This window comes from Melitaea cinxia, chromosome 11 (assembly GCF_905220565.1).
Source record: "Melitaea cinxia chromosome 11, ilMelCinx1.1, whole genome shotgun sequence".
Taxonomy (NCBI): domain Eukaryota; kingdom Metazoa; phylum Arthropoda; class Insecta; order Lepidoptera; family Nymphalidae; genus Melitaea; species Melitaea cinxia.
In genome coordinates this window covers 4220937-4244953 of record NC_059404.1, presented here as the reverse complement: position 1 = coordinate 4244953, position 24017 = coordinate 4220937, and the positions used below count along the sequence as shown (strand labels likewise).

The following is a 24017-nucleotide window of genomic DNA, read 5'->3' as shown; positions in this document are numbered from 1 at the left end:
ATTGAAATGTGAATTCGAAAACGATTTTGGTGTATTTTATCACAGGCAAGGCGTCAGTACAACCGCAGCCAGAGGACGCGGAGGCGTTCATCCGCGCGCAGATGTACGACGTGCGCTACTCGCCCGCGCTGCCGCCGCGCTACGACTGGCCGCCGAGCCCCGCGCCGCACGTCTCCGTCATGTAGACCGGCAGCTACCACAGACTACCTACACACGGCCGGACATTTCGATACTCGTATAAAAAAAAAAAAAAAAAAAAACTAATAGAGCTCTGCTAATAAACACAATTTGTTATTCCATTTTTACCTATCAAAAAAAAAAGAAAAAAAAAATACCACTGATTTTGTGCATACAATATTGGTTTAATTACGTTTTTCTTTACATTAAATCGTCCGAAAAAAGTAAAAATCGGGGGTTAAGAGTTGTAATTTAAAATCGGGGATTGTGTTGTAAGAAGAGCCGCTTTTAATATCGATACGGCAAGGAATTATTGTGATAATCAAAGTTACTTTGTCACCATCTGTTACTTTGATTTGGCAATCAAGTCTGTTTATGTTTTATAAATAACCACTAATATCGCTTGATCAAATTTTACCAAAGGTTTATTATTGAAACTACTATTTATGTCTTTAATTTATTATGACTAAAATGCCGTATTAAAAATAACTTTATAAACATGAAATGTTTAAAAAAAGGTTAGAACGAAAGCAGCGGTTGTGTGTGCTTAAACACATGTAAGTTCTATTGACGAGGGATCTTATGTTTTATACTTTTTTTTCATGTAATTTATATGTTTAGCTCAGCTTGACTTATCAACATTCTTAAACAATCTTTTTCGGATACCATTAATTGTTTAATTATTGATTTCATGTTGATAGACACTGTGATTATATCTGTTTTGTTAAAAATTGCATTGATAAAAACGCAAAGGTGCAAATCATAAAATTTATTTTGGCAAGTGTGCATTGCCAAGTGCGATGACGCGAAATCTATTCTTGCACTAATATGACGTGACTATTTTTCTCACGTATTTTTGCTTTGCCAACAACATGATTTATATCATTGTTATTATTTTTAAAGACGTCACACAATACTATTTAAAATTACATTCCAATCTTCCAAAGTGAACTGTTTTATGATTAAATTTGAACCAAATATATATTGTATTTATAAAACTAGGTTTATTTTTGTATTTGTAAAGAAATACTTTATATGGAGATAAATAAAAAAAAATGTGATATGTATTTATAGCGAGTTAACGGGAAAATGTTGTTAAAATAGAGGATTTGTTTTTTGTTACTTTTATAAATTTGTCAAAATAATTTATATTAATTTATTTAGTTATATTAAGAACCTTGTCATGTAGACGATTTCGATTAGTAATATTATATTGAACAAGCTTGTATTTAACGGATCGGTAATACAATATTATTTATTTGTAAAAGCATTAAAATAAATTATTTGATGAAAAACGTTTTATTATTTTTGGAACGAAGTTCCTTACGGCAGGCTTGACATTTGGCTGGGCGACCGAACTGACAAAATGTGAGACTAAAACCGTAAGAAAAATATATAACGGCAGTGACGTAACATCAGTCAAACGACTGTATAATATGACGTATGTAAAATCGAACTCATTTAACATTAACGCTATTAATGTTTGGCGTTTTTTGGTAAAATAATTAAATTAGCTATCGTTGGGCTGTAGTGTCTATTTGTATAATCCATTTTTTAGAAGTCTCTTAACCTCCTTCTAACTGGTAAACAAATATGGCGTAAGTACGGAAGTCCGACCACAGATAATTAGTGTGATTGTAAAGTGACACAAAGAGCAAATGAATGAATAATACTAATAAGCCATAGATGAGAGTAAAATTCATTTTATATTCAAATATTGTTGAAATTATTTCAAAACATGATAATATATTTAATATTTTTGTTAGTAGTTAGCAGAGGTACATAATTATGAAAAAAATAAATAAATAATCGAGATTTTATAAAAGGCAAAGTAATTTTATATTCAATGGGATGGTGTTAAAAATGTTCAGGGTGAAATTGATATTCCGAAATATTCATAATATAAAATAAAACCTTTACGATAAACACTACTATAAAAGATTGACATTAATAATATTTTGTAAGCATTTTTTTTTTCGCTCAACATAAAAAAAACCAAACCATATTTAACAACTTAATCTTATGGCCGATCAGTTTTTCAACCGAGGCTGTTGGTTTAGGGAATCAAATTTTTATTTTTATTTTTTTCTTGTGTATTAACTATAGCCTTGTAGTCTTGTGTTAGCGCATTAGTGCGTGTCTGTCCTATATTTAAGTACACTTGTATATTTAAATCCATGTTATTTAGCTGTAAGTTTTCCTGTTAAATAAATAAATAAACTTAATAACAAATCGCTTTACTGTAACATTGTTTTATAACTTATTAACGAATTGTAGTTCGTGAAAATTTAAAATATAGTTAAAGGACACGGCCTATTTTATCGTTCATTTTGTTCATTCACTTATTTCATTCACCTTTAAAAATATAATCACCACATCCCTATTTGCCGTATAAAAAAATATGTTGAAATGACATAATTGACATTATTTGTCATTATTTGTTTGATTTATTTTTACGGTATTTTTTATTTTCTAAAATACTAAATTTCCTAAATATTTTTATGTACTTTTAATTAAAAAAATTAAGAACTAGAAAATATATATAAAACTAGCTGACTCGGCAAACGTTGTCTTGCTGCTAAACGGTATTTAAAAATAGAGATTGGTGGTAGAAGGGTGAAAATTTAGGGTTGTATGTATTTTTCAATGCCAAATCATAATAAAATAAAAAATAAATAATTTACCTAAAAATTAAAAAAAAATTAGGGGTGGTGTAACTACCCTTAACATTTAGAGGGATGAAAAATAGATGTTGTTCGATTCTCAGACCTACCCAATATGCACACAAAATTTCATGAGACTCAGTGAAGCCGTTTCGGAGGAGTTTAACTACAAACACCGCGACACGAGAATTTTATATATTAGATTAAACATTTTTTTTTTTAAAATTGTGCTGCTTCTATACTATCCGAAAGAACTTCGTTCCTACCTGGTGTCCCATAACAGCACATATTTTTTTTTATTAATCATGTTTTTAAAAACTAAATAATTTTTGTTTTTATGTGAGGCTAGCAAATTAAGAACATTAATTTTTATTGTAATAAGTATAAATATTAAATTTTGAAAAAAAAATTAAAAAAGTTTAGATCTTGGAGCCTAGGCCAAAGTGGAAAAACCAAACCTAGAATTAATTCAAAATTTATGCAAATTCTTATTCCAAAGAAATTTGGCCGCGTTTGAAAATATAGATTACAAATAATATAAACAAAAAATAAAACATAATTTACACAGACCAACAGTCTTTATTTGAAGTAGTTATTATTTATAAATACAAATTGAGAAGTACCGATTCACAACAAAATATAACCTAGATATACAGCGTTCCGCAAAATAATTATATCACTTATCACTTCATTAACAATGTACACTTTCACAGGGCCGGAGCGGGCCGGGGCGGCGCGACCCCGGGGGCGGCCGGTGGCCAGGGCCGGCGAAGGCGGGCGCGGCGGCCGCGGGCCAGGGTCGGCTAGGGGGAGCGGGCTTTAGCCGGTGCGGCGCTTCTCACCTACTGAGCGAGTGAGATCGCTCGCGCGACCCCGAGCTCTCACCATTGCAGCGCGCTCGGTCACTGCCTGTAAGCCGAATTCAAGTCATTAGCTTGATCGCACTTGAGATCTCGTTAATTCACATTATAAAGTATATACTTAGCTCAGCCACGACCCCTTACCAATGATATCATTGTAAAATAGAACGTCGTGTTTAAATTTACTACTTAAAGTTAACCATTCAACAAGCATCTTAATTTACTACAATTTAATTGGTTAAATGTAGTAAAAGGTTTTTCTTAATTAGTTTAAATTAAACATATACATATAAAATATTTCCTCCTACACTTCAGTAAGATAATAAAAGAAAGTAATAAATTACAATTACAAAATATTAACACTGTTTACTAAAAATGAATGTATTTAATGAAGATGATTAAACGTAAATGAATGATGACGAATGGCATGCCAATTTAGCAACTTTAAGAATCATTCCAACATAAACATTATAAACGAATAAATAAAGAAAAATAAACAATCACGCGTTTTACTTAAAAACACAATGTAGTCATGAACTAAAATTATCGGAAGCAAAATTATTACGATATTATTCACACTGTAAAACAAATTAGAACAATTTCAACATGTCACATTATGTGTTTTCTCGAAAGAAAAATAGGCGAGAAGCGTTCTAACAAGTTAAAACAGGCCTGACCTAAGAAACGACGGCCTTGTTAACTGGTATCCTATAACAAACAATTTGTATCACAACCCTGCGCGACCTGAGATAATCGCATGTATCCTAATTCCTGTTTGATATTCGAGCAATTTGAAGTTTTGAAGTACTTAGGAATTATTGTATAAATAATATTTTTTGTAGAATGTTGGCAATATTTCTGCAAATTACAATGTACATTTTGCATTAGAAATGACTATTTTTAAGGGTGATGATTGATACTAACTAAGGTGAAATAACTATTATTCTGATTGATTTGTATTATACAAGTTTTAAAATAACTTAGAATGAATGCTGTTTAATAAAAACTACTTTGATGAAATTGTAGATATATTTTTGCAGTGAAATGAAACTGATAAATTAACTACGTCTAAATGTAAAAAATGAGTGTATTCATCATTAAATTTGGTAATTTACAGTAACAGTTTTACATAAAAATGTTCAACATGTGATAATTACTTAAAACATTTAGGCAAATATCTTTTAAGTTTTTAGTGTTGCCTTCTCACAAATTTAGATTTTGACATTTTGCATACAAATAATACATTTTCGTAACAAACCCAGTTTCTTGCTGATTCTGATGATTTCTGCAGAATCAACATTTCAAATGGATTGTAATTTCCCAATAACTGTAATTCATATATTTAAAAAATATATAATTTTAATATTTAAAATGAAGATATAAAATTCCTGTTGAAGCCTAGTTAAATAAAATAATTTTTGATTTCCTTTTTAGAGAACAACCACATATTGAACATAGTTTTATAGTGTGTGTGTAAGTACTCACCAAGTCGTTGGTGAGGTGGTAGCTTGCTAAAGAAGGGGTGCTTGAGAGCTTCTCTCAGCGTGATCCGTTGTGAGGGCTCGTATTCCAGCATGCGAGCGATTAGTTCGAACAACTGCCTATGTTCCTCACTGTTGCTTTGCAGGTACCTCTGTAGACGAGAATTATATTGATTATCATGAGATTGCTTCACTTTTGTATACATAGTCATTATTTTATTCTTTTTCTGTTTATTATGTATTTGTAAAAAAATTAGAAATATCGTGAAAATCGGAATGGAATAATAATAACACAATTTTAGATGCATGTAGTAAATGTTACTTACCAGAAGTGGTTTACAGTTTTCTCTGACATATCGGCCAGCTGACGATTTGTCATCCCAGTCTAATTTACCGTGGTAGAAGTATTTCGTTCTTGTTTTCCTTGCCATTCTGAAAACGATTTTTTTATTACATTTTTTCAAATTCATAGCATTAAATTTTTTAAATGTAAATGAGATCTTACGACGACACGTTGGCACAACGGTCACAATACTGTTTTGTGACTGTTGGGCTGGCGGTTGGGAGTTCGATCCCTGCACATGACCAACATTTGTATTGGCCACAGAGATATTTGCCGTGGTCTGGGTGCTTGTGCAGCCCTTGTGGGTCTCCCCACCGTGCCTCGGTGAGCACGTTCAGTCGTCGGTCCCCGTTGTTATCATCAGTCATGTATACGCGATCCAAAAATAAAAGTCTTATTATGTAAACAAACCCCTTATCGGAAGAAAAATTCGCATTCCCTGTGTAATCACACACAATGCCTACTAGATAATGATTGTAGCATCTGGGTAATCACATAAAGTAACATTATTTTTGTAATTATACGTATATTTCATTGTCAAACTAATATTTTTAGCAGTTATTTGCTTTAAATCTCCTTGAAAATACTTTTAGTGTTTAATGCATATTATTTAGTATAGTATAAGTTATTATTTCAGTATTTTATTTATTTTTATCTGTTCAGTTTATTATTTTTATTTATTCGCATTGTTAGCAACATATAAATGAGCATCGTTAAGTCGAATCAAACTGAATCAAATTAATTAATTTTTTAATGAAAGGGACTATGTGATTGTGTTTTTATTATCTTTATTATTATTATAATTTTTATTATTTTTATAGGTTTTGTTCCTTAATATTTTTATTTTATATCCTTTTTTATACATTCAGTATGCTCTTGTAGCGTTTGACGTCTGATGTCACCAATGCAGGTTCTGACAGAAGAACAGGGCCTTAGCAGTGAACATTAGCTGCTAAGCAATGCTGAGGCCGAGACCTGGTTGGCCTTGAACTTTTTTTATATTTTTAAATTTCTAATCTTGCCGCTGTATGCGTTTTCCTCTTTTTTTCTTGTTTCTTTTAATTTATTACTTTGTTTTATGTGTCATCAAATAGCAAATACTTTTTTTAAAGAGTTGTTACAAGTGTCGAGCCCTAGCTAAGACAATGTCCCTCTAATACAAATAGACTTTAAATATTGATTAACATTTCGCTGTACTTTCATTACTTTCTAAGTAGAAGTTTTTTAATTAGATATTAATTACAACCCGAACGAAATGGCGATGCATGAAAAGGCTGTCACAATACAGAGTAACCTCAAATACCGAAAAGTACTTTAGTAAGTAGTTCGGAAATCTAATTTGAAACGCACACGCGGGCTGCACCCTGCTAATGTTACTTACTAGTCTTACATTGTTCAGTTTATCAAAAAACTATTTGTATCTAAAAATTACATAGATAATGTAATATGGATTTCCTAGTATAAAAGTAAATTTACCGACATCGACATTTATCAACATACATCACAGCACTATAGTAGTCTATAGTTACCCATTCCGCCATATTTGTTTACAAAATAGGACTTTTGTTTTTGAATGGAGTTTACACCTGATAGCCATCACTACTCATAGTAGGGAATATATCCAATAACCCATATTGGAGCAGCCTGGTGGATTAAGTTTTGATCCTTCTCGTACATGGGGGAAGAGGCCTATGCCTAGCTATGTGATATTACATTCCTATTATATATAAGTATACACTATACACTTATACTACATCTTTGTACTAAGAGTGCGAAATATATTAAAAGAAGTTACCGAAAACATTTAGTAATAAGACTAATGAAATAAAATTTAATATCGAAATATTTGTCAAGTACTATAATTGCCATACTCATTTAGCAATAGCTTAAAATACTTATATTGAGTCGATAAGGAAATTGAATAATTTACAATGATTATTTGTTAAGATCATACATAGTGAGAGATCAAGGAAGGTGGTGCATAGCCATAATGATTTAGCAATAGTTTTAAATGCTTATATAATTTTGCTTTTTTTTTTTTAATTATAAATTTAGGTCGTTAACAAGTGACAGTTCATAGTTGACCTAATGGTAAGCAATTACCGTAGCTTATAGACGTCTGCAACCCCAGAGGCAACACAAACGCGTTGCCGACCCTAAACCCGACCCTTCCGTGTTCTGCTCACCTTATTATGATTGTGTATGTGCTTTGATTTTCTGTAAGATTGAGATACTTTCCCGATCGGGCTGCTCGAGATGTTGAGCTAGATATTTCCTGTTGTGGCCAGGTGTGAAATACGATCGCTAGTACCTGTAGGGCACGGGCCCGAGGATGCGCTCCATCATGGCGAGGTGCTCGCGGTTGTCGTGCGTCTGGAACAGCGTGATGCCGAGGTGCAGCTCGAACATGATGCAGCCGATCGACCACACGTCGCACGGCTGCGACCAGCCCAGCTCTGAGGACACACGTGGCCATCTGTTTACTACGGTAATACTCCATTACCATACATTTACTATGGTGATTCTTCTATTGTCAATTTGTCAGTTTTCAAATATAAGTTAATTTAAAAAAAAAAAAATGGTGGTAAGTAGTTACTGTAGCCTTTGAGCCCCTGCAACACTAGAAGCATTGCAAGCGCGCAGCCGACCATACCCCCGACCCTCCCCAGGAGCTCTAGCCACCTTACTCTTCGCAGGAACATAACACTTCTTGAGCGCAGTATATTTAGCTGTGACTGCTATGTGGTTGTGTGTATCTTCTATAAGGTTGAGGTACTTTCCAGCGGTGGCTCCAGATTTTAAGTAAGATATATCCAGCTGTGCCCTTCTCAATTATTAAAATAATTAGTTAAAAAATAGCAAGATAGAAATGATTTTAAGTTACCTAATATGACCTCGGGCGCTCTGTAGTGCCTGGTGGACACGATAGTGCTGTGGTGCTCGTGGTCGAACGTGGCGCTGCCGAAGTCGATGAGTCGCACGTCACTTCGCTTCACTCGCCTGAGGTCATGTTTCTGAAGATTACATTATAGATGTAAATAATGTTCCAATGGAAACCAATAACGGGTTTAAATGCACTAATACTTTTTGATTGATTAACATTTAAGGTAGGAGTAATGTTTATAAAATCTATTATATGTTTTTATAATACCTACTGTTTATTGGCACAAAAGTTATAAAACAAACAAAATCTTCCTCGGTATGAATGTAAAGAAGTTAAAAAAAATTGGCATACAATTTGAAAATTAGATTGCTCACACCTCAAAAAAAATGTGAAAAAAGATATAGTTTTTGAAAATAACTAGAGGTGTAATGAACGACGTATCAGCACAATGACAAAGAGTATGAATAACAAATTGAAATATAGTTTTGGCAAAGTATCGGGAACAAATGGTACAAAACTGTCACTAAAAATAACGATTAACATATCAATAACTGATTATAATCAAATAAATGAAAAAAATTAACCTTTTTTTCTCAGGCTGAATTTAAAAATAATAATTGTTTTGATGATGGCATTTATAATTAATATACAATTATTTATAGATTTTCTTTAAAATGCCCTTATACATGCATTTTAAAGTACACATTAAAATGGTTATTTTCTAAGATTTATACAGCTACAATTAGATGAGTTAATTGAGGGAGTAACAGCACAGTGTTTGCGATGTGTTGGCATTGATAAGTAATTCTCTGACATAGATAATGATCTGCCAAGATGTAACACAAGCTTTATATCACCTGTACAATTACTGTGATACAGATTATCGTTAAAAATAAATAATATAAATTAACATTAACAATAATACTATGAATTTGTTCAGTTGTTTCTTATCATAAAAAAAAGTGAAATGTATCTAAACTTATTACAGACAAAGCACGAGAAATGTTTAGTCAATACAAACGGTTATAAATAAGTATATTTTCCGGATTGAACATCCTCAAAGGAAGAAGCTTAGACAACATCGGGGAAATTTATATATTTTCCGACAACCACATACTTGTTATGATATAAATTGAATGAGCACACATAATTGCGGTTTTCCGAAAACGCAAATAAATGTTATTGAAGTTAAATCTACTGTACAAGCAAAACGAACAAGATTAGTCACTTGTGTCCTACTGGACAGTTTTAATCAAAAATGTATAATTATGTAACATGTGCATGCTTTGCACATGCCATACACTTGCTACTTAAAGGCTTTCACCTCATAGCAGCTGTAAACCTCAAGACTTAACGGTACATTTTTTTTTTGTTTTCTCAGTACTTAAATAACTGTTATTTAGTTTTACATTCAACTAATGTGTGGTATTTGTTGTCCATCCGTTAAGTGTGAAGCGTTTATTAATTCTTGTTTATTATCAATCCAAAATTATTAATAATCAAAAAGTAGTTAAGCTTTCATTGTAATATCACAGTTCCAATGGTACACGACAGTGAAAAAAAGGAAGTATAATTGAAATTTTAGGTCTGTAAAATCATAAAATGATTTTTAGGCTTAAAATTATGAAGCTTAAGATTTTTCTCTAGCTATAAACATTGTGTGAAAATTCACATATTACGAGGAAATATTTAGTATATCATATTCCTCAGTTGTAAGTTGAAGTGCAGCAGTTTAAGCTATTATACGGAAACATGTACTAACCTTTTTGGAACTGTTGTAAACACTGACAACCTCGTAGTCACTATCAACGAAAAGAATGTTCTCGGGTTTGAGGTCAGTGTGCGTTAATTTGTTCTCGTGTAAAAACAATACACTGTAGATGAGCTGGTAGGCGATGTGTCGGACTTGCTCCAGTGGATATGGCTGATAGTTGTTGTCTTTCTGTAATGTTGAATAATAATAATTTTTTTTGCATTAAACATGACAAACATTATACATATTGATGTTTAGTCAACAGTATAACATGTAAATATTTAATATATTATATTTCCATATAATTTGTCTTTTAATTATATAATCTACCTATAGCCATTGTTTGAAACAATCTACAGATGGTTATTTTTTTTTTAATTTTATTCGAATTACGTTGAGACTTGTAAAAATTACTTAACTAAAGTCGAAAATGCAAAAAATTATAATAAATGCAATATTGCAGAACATTAGTTTAAATAAGTACACTTATAAGATTTTTAAAATTTTTGTTATTGTAGACAAAACAACCGTCAGGAAATTGAAATAGACGTATGATATTCTTAATATTTGTTTTCAGAAATATAGATTTTACGCGGTTATTTCCGCAGTAATAATATGTCAATTACTGCGTAGCGCGAGTTGAATCATGTGCAATTTTACTCACCAGGAAGTCAAACACACTTTGTCCAAGCATTTCGAATGCTATACACATGTGTCCGTGGTACTCGAACCAGTCTAACATTTTTACACATAAACTGGAAAGAAAAAAAAAAGAAAAATTTATATCATAAAATAATAATCTTTTTTAGTAACAGAAATGGTGCCTATAACGTGACTTTTAATAAACTACGAGACTATTGATGATTATTATAAACAACCGCTCTTGTGGTGGTGCGAGTATTCGCCTAAAACGCGGACAGTTTGCTGCTTCGATTCTCAGTCAGGATGGATATTTGTATTCGTACAAATATTCCTTTCTGGTTTGTATGTCTGTCCTTGTGGGTCTCCCCACCGTGCCTCAAAAAGCACGTTAAGTCGTCGGTCCTGGTTGTTATCAAAAATACCTAACAGCGATCGTTACTCATAGTAGGGAATAAATCCGCCTTTCCGCAGTGGAGCAGCGTGGTGGATTAAGCTCCAATCCTTCTCCTACATGTAGAAAGAGGCCTAAGGCCAGTAGTGGGATGTTACAGGCTGAATGTATTATAAATTACGAGTTTATTTAGTTAATTGAACATATTGCACAAAAATTATTAACTTGACTTGAGACATAATGTCATATTAAGCATCATTTCAGAACTATTTAAAAAAAGGGAATCAGTCCATGAAGCGGGATGTTTACAAGATGTCATAGTACAGTGCAGTAAGAAATATATTTATTATCTCAATAAATAAAATACACAAATATCGCACATTCATGTACCCCATCAGACATAGGAAATGAGCACGAGGTGCGAAGAGTAAGGTATTTTAGTGTTTTGGTTGACATCGCCGCTTGGCGTACAGCCAGCGGCAGCCATCGTATAAACGGGCAAGGTCAGATATTGCTACATTTGCCACGTCTAATAATGAACGCCAGAGTCATCATCAACTTTGAACTACATTTTAATTTACTTCCCCCTTGTTTAAAGATTTATTTAAAAAAATGTAACATACCATTCTTATTTAATAATGACATTTCGACTTCTTAATGATATCTATTAAATATCTTTAGAATACGATACAAATACAATTGAATCGAAATCAATACATAACATATACATGTGAACGATATAGGTTTGTACCTATACTTATTAGTATGTAATTATACTTACTTTTTACAGTCAGGATCAAGGTCAGCTAACTTTTCTAAAACATTTATTTCGAGTTTTGCAGCCTCTCTGTACTTCTCAACATTTTTAATAATCTTCAGAGCCATTCTGTGCTCCCTGTAATATATAAAATACATGATAAGTACTTTTAGCATGGAGTGATAAACAATTATAGCAAATAATTATTGACACAAGCTGAATGGCCGGTAGACTGTTAATATAAACATGTGAAAATAGAATCAGATTAATCGATTTGGAATGTGATGCCAGACAATGGATATATTTTTAACTTTTCTAAAAAAATAAATAATTAAATATAAATACGGTAAAGAAATCGATAAGGTAGTGCTAAAAGTTGAAATTCTAAACAATTAATGTATCAACAAACAACTGTCCAGCTAAACTTAAAGAATGATATACTTTTAAATGAATTTCTTCATTTCATTTATTTATTTATTAGATTTAAATTAATATTAAAAGACAAATATTAATTACGTAGTCTGTATGTCATGCATCTTATTTCTTACCTCGAAATAAATGTCAAAATAAGCGTACAATAGTTTTTAATTTAATCTTCTCCAAATGATTTAACTATTGTAGAAAAGTACTAAGAAATTATAAACATGATTTTATTCCAGAATCAATTTTCATCGCAATCGAAATCTCAGTTTTTACAAAATTGTTAAAAATGATTTTTATTTAAAAGTATCAGTGTTAACAAATTGACTGACACAAGGAATAATTGACCATCAACTTACATTTCCAAGTCCTTCACCTCGACCACCTTGCCGAAGGTGCCTTCACCAAGCGTCTCGATGATTTTGTCTGCAATAAGATCAAGGCAACGAGATTAATCAACTATGCGCACAACATAGTCATGATGGTATTTAGCACTGGTTTTTCGACTGCCATGACATCAATTATAAGAAATTTTACATAACATTCAATATCACGGTTAAAAAAAAAACCAATGTTTTGTATATCCAACATGACTGCTTTCCGAAATAGAAGTTACGGCGGCCTCTGTTATTTAGAATGAAAATAAAAAAGTCACAAGCAATAATAATAATTATAGTAAGTCTGGAATCTTCATAATTCAAATCACTTCTTAGGGGCTTGACTGTGGGTGAAGTGACGAATGATAGTCATTTCCGAGTTTCTGTCGTCGATCTTTAAGTGCAATGTGTTAGTGTATAATGCTCGTTTCTACGACAGTAAATGTGTGTCTGTGTGATGAGTAGGTAGTATGGGTGTGTGTCGGATGAGTGTAGTGTGTTGTGTGTCGCGTAAACAAGTGTTAAAGGTATGGTGTGGACACGAACATCTCGCTCCCATGACATATCCGGGCCAGTACACCAGATGTCCGTCCTTGTCGTCCTTGACGGAGGAGCGTGCCCGGGAGCTCTGCAGGCCGCGCGCCGCACGCCGCCGAGTCGCCGCCGCCGCACGCGCCACACGCCAACACGCCAACACGCCACACGCACCAGCCACATGCCACGGAGAGCGCCACGCGTTCGCCACGACCCGAGTAGTGTTGTACCCAACAATCAGACAATGGAACGGTTGCCCGTCAGACAAGCGACAATTGGTATGGTGTGTCGTACATGCTGTTAGAGGGCGGACGGGTGGGCGCTGCGGTGCGGCACTTGCGCCGCGGCGGGAGCCCGAGGGACACTCGGGCACCCGCCTTTGAAAGCGCGCCGCTCGCGAGGACTGGAGAGGGCTTGGATGGGGATGGGCAGGGCGGGAGGTACTCTGGAAGGATTCCGACGTACCTTTCACTCTCGCACGACTTCCACGCGCCACCTTTCATACTCTGGTTCATTAGGTTAACAGTGTCCACCCGATCCCGTCTAAAATTATCTTTTAAATTGAATTCACTTTACTAACACGTACCACACTTGTGCTAGCAGCATCGTGTTTATCTTTTTTTACGGAACTTTTCTCGGAAAACGAAGACATATTACATTTAAAATCACGCAAAAGAAAAATCATCACATGCACTATCATTGCAGAATGTTTACGTTTTTTGACTTTGGCTTAACAAACATTTGACACAACAGTTGATTGGTTAGTTGATAACTCGAGGAGTTACATAAATATTTATTCATACCCTCTTGTTTTTATTTTTATTTACTACCTATTACTTTGTACCCTAGTACATCAAATTCAGTATTTTTTTGGCAAACTACATACATGCAACGTCATATAATTCTAAAATAATTTAAAATGGATCAATTTTTTTTACAAATAGTTGCATTGTTATCAATAATAACGGACCAGGTTATAGTTAGCGGCACACAAAGACGCAAGCGGTCGATTTTGCTAGCTTGTTGCTTACAGGCGGCGTGGCCGCACGTCGCATCAGGTGCCGTGGCTTTTGTGCCCGTTGACGGCTGCGCAATTCCGGCGGCAAAGCCACCACATCTCCTACATTAATAGGCTCCAATTTCTTGTGTACTAAGGCATTTGATACTCCGTTAGATTCTTTTTCAGTAATACGACTGTAAACTTCGTCTAAGTGAGCATATTTCATTATAAGACTTTGAATTTCTTTTCGCCGTGTCTCGCGTTCGTTAAGTACTTGGTCACCAACCGGAGTCTTATCGTCGTCTTCGTCACTCGATGGGAAATAAATTTGTTTCTGTCTCCCACTTTCATTGAATGGGGAAGAAGCAGGTGTTTTCGTAGAATTTATTTTGGTTTCATTATTGATCTCTTGCTGAAGCGGTGAAATTAAATCTCTAGCTCCAGAACTTAAACTTATATCGACAGGTCTTAAAGTTAATTTTCCACCACGTCTATCGCTACCACTTTTCTCCACCCTCAGTGATCTTCTGTGATGTTTACGGTATATGCTATCTCTGTCTTTGCCATACTGAAGATGTTCTTTCAGCGATACGTCAAAGCCATTTTTAAATTCATTTTTATCATTTTGTTTATGACTAGATAAACGACGATCCGTAGTGTTTCTGAAAGGAGTTTTATCCCTTGTTTTTTCTCTTGAATAATTATTTCTCTTAAAAGAACTTTCGCCGAACACAGCAGTAGTAAAACTCCTCATTAGGCCTCTAGAAAACGATGATTCAGGTTCTAATGTTTTATCACGATCTTCTTTTTCTTTTCTAGCTTTTTCTTTTTTTTGGATAGCAATTCGATCCAATACCGATGAGTATTTATCTTCCAGGCGGCTACGTGTGCTACCCAACATAATCGTGCTATCTAAATTGTTATTATTAGTTTCCCTGAGAGGATAACGTTTTGTGAGCGATGATGATTTATTATCTTTCATGTGAGCACTACGGAATGAGTCATTGCGACCGAGAGTGGTAATACTTGGGTTTGAGTGTACAGGTGTTTGTTCAATTTGAGTTTTAGGAGAGCTAAGGTAACTTGAGTAGGCCCGGTCGTCACTAAATTTCTTCGCGGATGGCGTTACAGAGGACACAAAAGGTTTGTACGAAGATATGTTTCCATTGTTTTCGTAACGTCGCACATTTGTTAAAACAGAGTTTTTGCTTGAATATAATTTATCATCATAACGCATACGCGCTGTAGATAATTTTGAATCAATGTGATCATTTTTTTCTGACGGTCCTCGACGTGTAAGGCGATTGATGATGCTGGAATATCCATCTGATAACAGCTGTGTAACACTCGTAGTAGACGCGCGAGTGTACCGTCGTCGTGGACTGGTTGTTCCACTTCCGGTGGTCGTTAAGCTACTAGACATGATTGTGTCGAATAAGTAATATTTTAGACTACAAACACTTCAACCCGGATATATCACATAATAATTGGTAAAAATCATAATATCACAATTATTTGTTTATCACCTACTAAATATTCAGTTTAACTATTTCTTTATTTCAGATAATCACAAATAAGATAAAAACTGTTGTTAAACGGGAACAGGCTCTAGCACTGAGGGATTCAAGAAAGATCACTAACGCAAGCGAATGCGGCCGTCGGTGCCAAGTAATGGTCGCGGACTAAAAATATCGGCAACCCGTGGGAGCGCCCTCCCGCGCATTTCGAGGTGCCGTCGCACGCGCATTTTCGTCGCATTACATTCGCGATACATATTAATACTTTTCTTTTCATTTAGATAACAAATTTTCTGTGTTATATTTTTATGTAATATAAATAATGTAAAAATAATAATAATGTTAAGTTCCATTTCATTTAATTTCTTTGCTAAACCAAGTCATGCCATAAATTATCTTAGATATCGTCACAAGGAGTATTTTAAATTGTTTTCGTTGTTCTAGCACTAAGTGAAATAATTGAGATTGTTTTTATTTCAAGGATGCACACAATAAAATCTGCAAGTTTTTTTTTTGGCTATAACAATATGCTCGAGAGCCAAGACAGTTCTGTCAATAAGTGGTCTCTAATTGGGTCAATGGAGCGCGGATGAAGCTGAACAATCCCGCTTCACGTGCGCGTGCTGTGCGTTACAGTTCAGCTCGACCACGTAAACTAACTTTAACTACTTAACCGTAGGTCAGGCTTTATCTCTGTTCGTGCCATGTGTAATCGATAGTAATTGTTCCGATAAGTCCGTCTTTATCTCACTTTTTAAAGTCAAGCGCAGGCGAGTATGATATCGGATGCAAGTATAAAACTATATGATGCGTGTCCGATATACATGACACATATACTTTGCGTGCCACCTCTAGTTTAATGAATAGTAAAAAATATGCAAGATATGTGCATCATCTTAAAAATATTTAATATTCATTCTCAATTTCTCATTAATATTTTTAAAATAGTTCTAAAATGATCCATATTTTATGTAACGGAAACTATAATGTTGGTTTTAAATATTTCATTCAACGGAAGCGTCGCAAATATCGTACATACTGGACGAGTTATTATCGCGATTCGATTTCAAATCATTGCATGTTACTTTCTCCTAATAAATATTTTCGCGGTAAAGTATCCACATTTTTTTTCAAATACCAAGCCAATGGTATTTATAAGTGAATGCCGATCAATATCTAGGTAATATGGTTTTGCCTACGGGTAAGAATATACATACTTTACTTACTTATACTTTACTGGAATAAATAAGATTCTTAGCCAACATGGAATACATGTTGTTTGTTATAACGTACCTGCGTAAATGAAATATCTTCAAAAACGAAGCAGAAAACGCACGAATATATAATTTCTTTTAAATCCTTTAGTCTGTATTTGAGATCACACGATATCATCTTGAGTGTATCAAACGTTAGAGTTATAAAAAACAATAGAACCGAGAGATTTGCTTGATGCAACAAAAGAATAAGAGTGGGCTAAAATACGTTTACATTTTGAACACTACATAAACGTTTTTCGAACGATATTACTGCTAAACGAACATGTTATACATGCCAGCTGTTTACTCGACTAAGGGAAGTTAAAGATTGGGAACTCAGAAGTCTTTGTTACGATTGGTTCAAAATCCCACTTTTTAGTTCCCCAATCCCGGTTGACTTGAGGGTGAAGTTTGTGTTATAGTAAAAAAAAAATCGAGCTAACGTATATCTCAACTGTTGTTACTTCATTTCTTGACATTAAACTAAACATTCATTACAAAAGGCTATAAATAAATAATCGTATGTAACTCCCATAAATATATTTTTACGAACACACAAATAACTTGCGCTTCAAGTTTTGTTTTGTATCAATAAATATCGTTATCTGATCACTATTGCGATATTAATCCTGTTATAAAACACAATATGAAACTAACCTTGCCCGCAATCTTACAACACGCGCCGTCAACATCGAAAAGGACCTCCGCAACGACGGAGAGAAGTTTAGCAATATCGTGCCACTTGCACCCATGATCCTTCAGGAACCGTTTGTACAGCTCGTAAAATGACGCGAGTCGCAGAGGTACATGAATGCGATCACTTTTCACACAAATTTCTGTCATTTTTATCACTAAAACCAATCACAACGTTTGGTGCAGCAGCGAACGCAAGGGGCGGGCGGGTAGTTGCTCGGCTGATTCACAACTGTGTCGTGAAATCAAACTATAGCTGAGAGAATGCTCGAATGCCTCGATTACTTACTTAGTTGAATAAGCGTCGTATATAACACGTCAATAAATACATAATTATTATATAAAAAGTATGTACATATTTTTATATTTATGTGGAGACGACACTTTCATCTGCACGCTTCTGTCAACGTCTAAACGTAAACTGCGAGTAGTGGTCGTCGCACACCAATTAAAAGATGCTAAGGATTAATTGAACGAACAATTTGTTGGAATCTTTCAGTTAAAACAGGATTTATCCGGGCATAAACATCATCTTTTCTTGTAATTGTTTATGAGTAAGTATTTTTTTGGAACTTCAGTGAACAACGTTATTTATATTAAATTTAAATCATTTAAAAAAAAGACAACTTGTTTAATGTCATATTTAAAAAATCATATCAAAATAAGAACGATTCGTAAGACCGAATAGATACAATTGTGTAATAGTTCAATCTTATGACCCTACTACTTAAAGAGAGCGTAGTAACCGGTAAGGCTTAACGTCCGTCTCGACAAACGACACTACGTGATCACAGTCAACCACGCATTGTTTGTGTGAGTTACGAATAAATCGAAATGTAAACGACCGTCTGTCTCACTGATAACAGCACGATGTTTTGTATAAATTATGTATTTATAACTTGATTTAATTTTTATTTTACAAGCTTCTCTATTTTCTATATGCGGTCATTTTTTTTATAAATAAGAGCGGGTTATATTTTGGTCTAAAATTATTTTCTAGAAGTCAATGACTATTTATTTAGGTTAGGTATGTGGTGATTGGCAGGTGGGCTCTTGTCTAAGATTTTTGTCGGCGATTTTTTAAAATGAGCATGAAATATTTCTTTAAACGAATAAAACCCATTACTGAATATGTGACATGCGATTAATATAAATCGGAGATACCCATATCGTAAGTTTGTATACAGATAATTGGGAATACGAGCGGTATATACAAGGCCGGCCGGAAGGAACGGCACAATACCAAACAGAAAGTGACCACGGGTGTTATCTAAGCCTCGACGTGCCCGTATTAACAAAGCGATAATGATCACGAACTTGACCTCAAGCTATGCTCAGTAATCTAAAATATTGAAATTATAACAACATGTAATACGGGATCAGCATTCTCATTGATGATACTAATTACCATACGACAAAGAAATGTAATGTTTGTATGTAGTTTATCAGAAATAAATTAATTGCTTGTGGCTAAAATAATGTAAATAAAAGTGACGAAAGAATTATACAAAATAAATTTATTTTTAAAGGTGAAGACTAGTGGTTGAGAACACGGTATATAATTCTTATCTTTATATTTATAAGTTCAAACTGTACGTGATGAAACAGTAAAACTATTATGTTAGAAAACATTATAATTAGTTATCTTTGAAACAAAACTTATCAACTTAAAAAAAGACGTTTATTTTAGCAACTCTTTCGAGAAATGTAAATGATTTTTCACTATTCGATAAGATTGATAGCAATTTACCACGTTCCTGAAGCTTAGGCGGGTAATTTAATGTTTCGGACGGCGATAAAAGCAGACATCTGTCGAAACGTCATCATTGTAACACAAGACAACATACGCAAGTAAAAATAGCCAGCTTTTTTTAAAATTAGAAATGCGTTTTAATAACGCTTTGGTATGGAATAATAAGCTATGAGTAGCAAGGATAACCTCATAAAACATTAACATAGAATATATGCTGTAAAAATACTAAATCATATCTGTTCGAATGTAATTAAAAATGTAGTGAAAGTACTTTATTTTCTCTTAAAATATTATACACTAGCCGACCCGTGCCCACTTCGTTGGGCGTTAATTATTATTTTTGTGATGCAAATATATAGTAAAGTTTTCATCTTGCTCGCATTTCTCCGACTTGATTTACATATGGGTACTATTATTTTTCACTGAATTTTTTGTTCAATAACAATAAAATATAGCCTATATCACACCTGAATAGTGTAGTTTTCTGTAAGTGAAAGAATTTTTATGATCGGATAAGTATTTGCGAAGATTACCCTCTACAAACAAAGTTAGAAACTTTACCTTTTTATAATATGAGTATAAGTATATATTCCAAATGCTGTGTCCTCTTTGTGGTACATGACTAACCCGTTGGCGGAATTGGAGTGACCCTGCTTTCTGCTCCGGGGGTTGTGGGTTCGATTCCCACCCCGAGTCTGGGTGTAATATATATATTTCTTTATATATGTATTATCTATAAGTATGTTTAACGAAAAAAAAAAAAAAGTAGCTACACCAGTCGGCTGTTACCTATAACACAAGCATTAAATTGCTTACTTTAGGAACAGACGACCGTGTGTGTATTGTGTAGATATTTATTTATTATTATTATTACATATATCTTTTTTATTCTAGTTTGTTCCATTGCGGAAAAATGTAATATTTATTTACTATCATATTCTTTCAAAATATTTTTTTTTTAACAATGAACTTAAACTATTTTATATTAGTAGCTGGGCCCCGCGGTATTACCCGCGTTGATTTGAGAAAAAAAATAGCCTTCCTTATTTTTTAAATAGTTTAAATTTTTTAGTTGTGGATGCCGGTAGAGAAAGTAATTATATATAAAATGATATATAATTTATGTGGAGTAATTGTGAGATTTTTTTTAAAAAAGGGAGGTAAACATCTTGACTCTTAACTTTAGTGTATATATATGATATATATAATTTATGATAATGATTTTCCTTTCTAATAAATGCAAGTTAAAAGAAAAGAATTTTATCGAAACAAAAATTTGTATTACTCAAGAGATCGGAATCATGTTTCCGACTCACTCTAGTCTGGTTCGTGCTAGTTGCAACGAGTATCAATTTAAGGTTTTTGTTGAACAATTCAAAACAATTGAAGCGTAAGTGTGCAGCTTGATTATTCTCGATTAAATAATTCGTGAGGCGTTCAGTATACAAAATATCCTAAATGTAAGAAATAAAATAAATAATAAATAAATAAATATTTACACAATACACACACGGTCGTCTGTTCCTAAAGTAAGCAACTTAATGCTTGTGTTATAGGTTACAGCCGACTGGTATACAGCTACATATTTTTTTTTCGATAAACATACTTATAAATAATACATATATAAATATATAAATAAATATTTATATTACACCCAGACTCGGGGTGGGAATCGAACCCACAACCCTCGGAGCAGAAAGCAGGGTCACTACAAACTGCGCCAACGGGCTAGTTAATTAGAAATTAGAAATAAAAAAACATTCTAAAATATTAAATGGTTTCTAATACAAAAAAAATGCATAGTTTAATTTTGGGTGGTCGTTGTTGCGGTGATACCATGATCGAGTGGGCGGCGCGTGCGGAGGGCAGTTATCACAACAGCGGGCATGCCGGAGTTTCGCCTAGGTGAAGGTGATCGCCGCTATTTCTGTGCGCAAGCGCACTTCGTTTATTCAGCTAACGCAACGCGTGGCGCCATCTAACGAACGCTATTGAAATTGCATAGTTCATGCCAGCTGCTGATCTATTTTTGTTGGTTATACGACTAAATATTGTTTATTATAGATGGCTTAATCAAATTGCGTTTCTCTTTATTAAAAGGGGTTGTTGTTTTTCAATGTTTACGTTTAAATATAGCCAGTCATGTGAATGAATTGTCAAGTTCACTCATAGTTATAGTTACTCATATTAATTCAATGTTATAAGAATATCAAAAGTAGAATTACTAAAAAGATCAGCCCTTACAAACATTGTAAAAGAAAATACTATTAATACGATGAAGATGTTTGGATAGATACGTTGAAAGGATTGTTTGATCTAGGAATCCTTGACCTAATAAAATAATTTGAAATAGACGCACTATGATCTCAGTATTATAAATGTACCCGACGTTGGTTACAGTTATTAGTAACAAGCGAAATATTAAGCATGTCTTTCAAAAATATTTTGTATAAAACAGTAATAAAACAAGTTAGCTGACCTCTACTTCTTTTGGTTGCTTATCAGGCTTAAGTTGCGAAGGTTGAGGAGGCACAGGCGGCGCATAAGAACACGATGGTTGAGGTTCCAAAGGTGGTTTATTTACAGTAACAGAATGATTTGTAGATGAAGTCGAACTTTTGACATAGCTATTCATCTCTCCTTCAGTGTTGTGAATAAGGATCTCAGGTACTTCTTGTTTTGTCGCTTTCTCTTGATTATCGGGAGGCGTTTTCGTCAGCCAAGCAGGTGGTACGGCAGGAGGATGAGGATGTTGTTTGATTCCCTTGGTAAATAATGTCTCTACATTATTCACAAATTTGACTGGCGTAAGTGGCTTTAGAACTTTATTATTATTGTTATTAGATGCACTCTGGGTTAACTTTACACTATTACTAGGAACATGTCCACCACTCGCCACAGTTTCAGTGTTCGTTGAAGAATTTATTTTATTTATATTACTATTTTTCTCTGAATTGATTGGAACATAAGGTTCCGTCGGTTCTTGTTTGTGAAATGGAATGGAAGGTAACTGACTGAGAGGTACATTTGTCAGTGGTTTATTTGGTTCTGACATACGTGGGCCATTGCAAGCATTTTGTTTGATTTCATTCGGTTGATCTTCATTTACTGGAGATGGTTCATCTCTACTTTGAGAGAAGTCAGTACTACCACAACAAGATAATTCATCTAAGCTTTGAGCTAAATCAAGCGCTGAAGCTTCATGATAATCAGTTGAACATGGAGAAGTGTCGTCACTGGTATCTTCTGTCCCACAAGGTCTTTGTGAACTTTTACTACTAGGCATAAATGCCAAACTAGACGTTGCATCAATAGAGATATCCGCATTAAAAGATTCTTCACTTCTAGATGATTCTCGGTTAACGGTTGATTCTATAGCACACATTTTATCCTCTTCCTTTAATGGAATATTTGTTGCAACAGAAGAAACAGATGGATTTGCCTTTGTTTGTATTTTATTACTTTCATTGATTACATTTTTCAAATTATCTGTACTACCATTATGTTTGTTTACTATTTCTGACTCTTTATTATTCGTATTAGAGGAACTTATTGGCGCTTGCTCAATCATCGGAAGACTCATGTACTGAGGTATAGCATAATCACTTAATCGCATGTACTGTACACCATCTTCAGTCGGTATTTCGAACTGAGGTGTGTAATATTCGAATGCAGTGTTTGAGTTCCCGTATGAAGACCACGGATCGTTAGGCGGTATCAGTGGAAGTCCATCGTAATATAATGGCGGATTTACTTCCTGATTTAAAATATATTCTGGTTTGTAATCCCAAGACGGTACAAAAGAGTCTTCGAATGCTAAATAGTTTTCTGGTAACATAACTATATTTTCATTTAAGTCACTAGATGTTAACGCATAGGAACCATCATAAAAAGGATTGTTTAAAACAAGAGGTGGTGGTTGTAAAGGTTGCACCGAAATTTCAGCTTCGACAAATAAACCGTATTTTGACAAATCCGGTTCGGACCGCCGATGTCTAAAAGCATGATCGTCGACGTTTTCGTGACTTATCACATACATATCAGAAATATCAAAACTGCGCGCCCGACGGAAATAATCAAAATCGTGACAGTGTTGATCCTTTAAAGGTTCTTCTTCGTATACGTATTTTTCTACTTGATCACTAAACAGTTCATCATAAGTAGGCACACCCACGTTGTTTATTTCACCCAAGTTGTCTGCATCGTTGCTTTGGTTATGAACTACATCAATTGCAGTATCAGTTTTAGCATAATCCTTCGAGGCGTCACTTGGCACTAAAAGTACTCGAGGTAAGGACGGTGGGGGTCCGCTGAAGAGTAAGTTGTTGGGGGGCGGGCGCGGTGGTTGCGCAGCCATGGCTCGCACTGGCCGCCCGCAGCGCGAGCTACTTGAATTTTAGTGCGACGGTAAAGACGCGCTGGGCGGCCGGTTGAGCTTTTCGACTGACTGAAGGCGAACCGAGTGACGAAGGCGAACACAAATAGAACAGGCCGCAAGCGCGAAGAGGTCGCCGTC

At 34.3% G+C, this 24017-nt stretch overlaps 2 protein-coding genes across 2 annotated transcripts in view; one reads left to right on the top strand and one right to left on the bottom strand.

The window, feature by feature from the left end:
• Positions 1-1472, top strand: part of LOC123658084 (NADP-dependent malic enzyme-like) — a 38970-nt gene extending 37498 nt beyond the window's left edge. Inside the window, exon 11 of the mRNA XM_045593557.1 lies at positions 46-1472. Within this exon, the coding sequence (XP_045449513.1) occupies positions 46-185 (140 nt within the window). The 3' untranslated portion in view covers positions 186-1472. The remainder of the gene's footprint in view (positions 1-45) is intronic.
• A 2184-nt stretch (positions 1473-3656) lies between these two features.
• On the bottom strand, positions 3657-24002 carry LOC123658083 (dual specificity protein kinase lkh1). Its single transcript, XM_045593556.1, has 12 exons — positions 21981-24002; positions 13295-13376; positions 12731-12797; positions 11976-12089; positions 10826-10916; positions 10171-10350; positions 8409-8538; positions 7836-7980; positions 5508-5613; positions 5186-5333; positions 4378-4408; positions 3657-3749 (listed from the first exon to the last, which is right to left on the bottom strand). Exons 1-12 carry the CDS (start codon positions 23856-23858, stop codon positions 3743-3745), a joined length of 2979 nt encoding a protein of 992 aa, XP_045449512.1. The 5' UTR covers positions 23859-24002; the 3' UTR covers positions 3657-3742.
• Between the last annotated feature and the right edge of the window lie 15 nt (positions 24003-24017).

Bases quoted from the DNA above. Each gene is read 5' to 3' on its own strand.
- LOC123658083 (XM_045593556.1), bottom strand. From the start codon at position 23,858: ATGGCTGCGCAACCACCGCGCCCGCCCCCCAACAACTTACTCTTCAGC. The intron at 12,798-13,294 runs GTTCGTGTCCAC...ATCTTATTGCAG, and splicing joins ATATGTCATGGGAGCGAGAT to ACAAAATCATCGAGACGCTT. The intron at 12,090-12,730 runs GTAAGTTGATGG...TATATATTACAG, and splicing joins GAGGTGAAGGACTTGGAAAT to GGAGCACAGAATGGCTCTGA.